The sequence below is a fragment of the Penaeus japonicus genome, unplaced genomic scaffold (assembly GCF_977035675.1).
Source record: "Penaeus japonicus unplaced genomic scaffold, GWHDUDI00000001_assembly GWHDUDI00000027, whole genome shotgun sequence".
Lineage (NCBI taxonomy): Eukaryota > Metazoa > Arthropoda > Malacostraca > Decapoda > Penaeidae > Penaeus > Penaeus japonicus.
In genome coordinates this window covers 36,320,798-36,323,297 of record NW_028234429.1, presented here as the reverse complement: position 1 = coordinate 36,323,297, position 2,500 = coordinate 36,320,798, and the positions used below count along the sequence as shown (strand labels likewise).

The 2,500-nt window shown below is 45.8% G+C and overlaps 1 protein-coding gene across 1 annotated transcript in view; it reads left to right on the top strand.

The window, feature by feature from the left end:
- LOC122265493 (uncharacterized) overlaps positions 1-1,787 on the top strand; it is a 29,435-nt gene extending 27,648 nt beyond the window's left edge. Inside the window, exons 7-12 of the mRNA XM_086553099.1 lie at positions 1-59; positions 230-355; positions 528-644; positions 799-858; positions 1,203-1,286; positions 1,521-1,787. The exon at positions 1-59 is cut by the window's left edge and continues 58 nt beyond it. Coding sequence (XP_086409225.1) covers positions 1-59; positions 230-355; positions 528-644; positions 799-858; positions 1,203-1,286; positions 1,521-1,685 — 611 coding nt within the window. The 3' untranslated portion in view covers positions 1,686-1,787. The remainder of the gene's footprint in view (positions 60-229; positions 356-527; positions 645-798; positions 859-1,202; positions 1,287-1,520) is intronic.
- The last annotated feature ends 713 nt before the right edge of the window (positions 1,788-2,500 follow it).

Below are 2,500 nucleotides of genomic sequence, written 5' to 3'. Positions count from 1 at the left end.
AAAACAGCGAACTGAAGGATATCCTATGCCTCAGAGAAAGGGAGATCAGAGAGCTAAAGGTAAGAGCAAGAGCTTCCGAAATACATTAGCCCCTTTTTAAAAACCATTTTATTTGTCGAAGCGAGATGACTGCTTGAACGTGCAATTCCATTTGCTTTGCCTGTGATGCTAGGTTCTTCTCCCTAATCCCTTTAGGACAGAGACATCCCTACAGTGTTGTCTTCTACAGGATATGCAGGAGGAGCAAGGACGGGAGAGGAGTAGGACGGAGACTGAGGTGACTAATCTGCAGACGGAAAACAGCGAACTGAAGGACATCCTATGTCTCAGAGAAAGGGAGATCAGAGAGCTAAAGGTAAGAGCAGGAGGTTCCGAAATACACTAGCCCCTTTTTAAAACCGATTTTATTTGTCAAAGCGAGATTACTGGTTGTTCGTGCAATTCCATTTGCTTTGCCTGTGATGCCTTGCTCTTCTCCTCAAGCCTTTAGGACAGAGACATCCCTACAGTGTTGTCTTCTCTTACAGGAGGAGCAAGGACATGAGAGGAGTAGGATGGAGACTGAGGTGACTAATCTGCAGATGGAAAACAGCGAACTGAAGGATATCCTATGTCTCAAGGAAAGGGAGATCAGAGAGCTAAAGGTAAGAGCAAGAAGAGGGAAAAGAGGAGAGAGAAAGAGACTAAAATAAGGAGAGAAACAATGAAGAAGTATTGTATTCACACATATGTACTTCTACATGGTTCAGTATACACTCCCGTCCCGTTAAGAAGGCGTGACAGTCCTTTACTTTACAGGAGCAACACACAGCGGACGTTGGGAACGCGACGAACAGGTCGGAGGGCGAGGATGCGAAAGTGAGGAAGATATTAATTCTTATGACTTATGATGCATTGCACTGAGGGTGATAATAATTCTGAGAATTAACTCCAATGATGATATTAGTGCTCGTAACGTAAATGTAGTTCCACTGATGATGATGTTAATGCTTTAGACAGAACTTCAAGAAAGGAAGGTTGGGAGAAAGATAAAGTGCGAGAGAAGGAATTAGAACAAAGGAGGGAAAGGTTGAAGGAGAGGGAGAAATACATTTTCACAGAGAGAGAGAGAAAGAGAAAGAGAGAGTGAATGGGAGGAAGAACAGGCATAGAGGAGACAGGAGGAGACCGCATGTCATGTCCCTGGCGCCTTTCGCACACAGGATCGTGTGGAAGAAGGAGCCAGGAAGATTCGGGAGCTGAGGGCGGAGGTGAGGGAGATGGAGGAGCAGCTGACGCAAGCCGAGGTAACCTTTCCTTTGGAAGTCAAGCGGAAGTACAAATACAGAGGGATTGAAGTCACTCCTGGCCAAAGGGAGATGCAAGATGTAGATGCAACATCAACAACAATGAAGAGATTGATAGATTTGCATTCAGAGGAATCAGTTGCACAGAACATTAGGCTTCACATGTGTGTATGAAGTATATCTCGAATCTTATATGTATAATATGTTAGAACTAATTTAGATTTTATTTTGCAGGAGCAACACCTGGAGGAGGTGAGGAACTTGAGAAGAATGTTTCAACGCACGAGAGAGGAAGAGGTAGCCGAAGAAAGAAGGGAATTGAGTCAAATGTTAAGAAATCGGGAAGAGAAGATTAAGTCCCTGAAGGTAGGCCTAAAACGATGCACACAACACATATGACCACTTACTGAAGTGCAAACCTATGTACAGTCAGACAGAAACAGACAGAAAGCATATTCCACCTTTGCCCACAGCGTGTCCCCTTCTACATGACAGTAGGAAGGTAGGGACAGAGGGAGGCATGGTGTTGGGGGGGGGGGAGTGTTTGATTATGTGCCTGCTCAATGTATGCAACAACATATTCTCTCTCTCTCTCTCTCTCTCTCTCTCTCTCTCTCTTCTCTCTCTCTCTCTCCTCTTCTCTCCTCTTTCTCTCTCTCTCTCTCTCTCTCTCTCTCTCCTCTTCTCTCCTCTCTCTCTCTCTTCCTCCTTCTCTTCCTCCCTCTCTCTTTCTCCTCTCTCCTCTCTCTCCTCTCTTTTCCTCCCTCTCTCTCTCCTCTTTCTCTCTCTCTCTCTCCTCTCTCTCTCTCTCTATCCCTCTCTCTCTCTCTCTCTCTCTCTCTTCCTCTCTCTCTCTCTCTCTCTCTCTTTCTCTCTCTCTCTTTCTCTCTCTCTCTTTCTCTCTCTCTTTCTCTTTCTCTTTATCTCTCTCCTCTCTCTCTCTCTCTTCCTTTCTATCTGTCTCTCTTTCTCTCTCTCTCTTCCTTTCTATCTGTCTCTCTTTCTCTCTCTCTCTCCCTCTCTTCCCTCTTCTCTCTCCCTCTCTTCTCTCTTCTCTCTCCCTCTCTTCTCTCTTCTCTCTCCCTCTCTTCTCTCTTCTCTCTCCCTCTCTTCTCTCTTCTCTCTCCCTCTCTTCTCTCTTCTCTCTCCCTCTCTTCCCTCTCTCTCCCCCCTCTCTCTCTCCTCTCTCTCTCCTCTCTCTCTCTCTCTCTCTC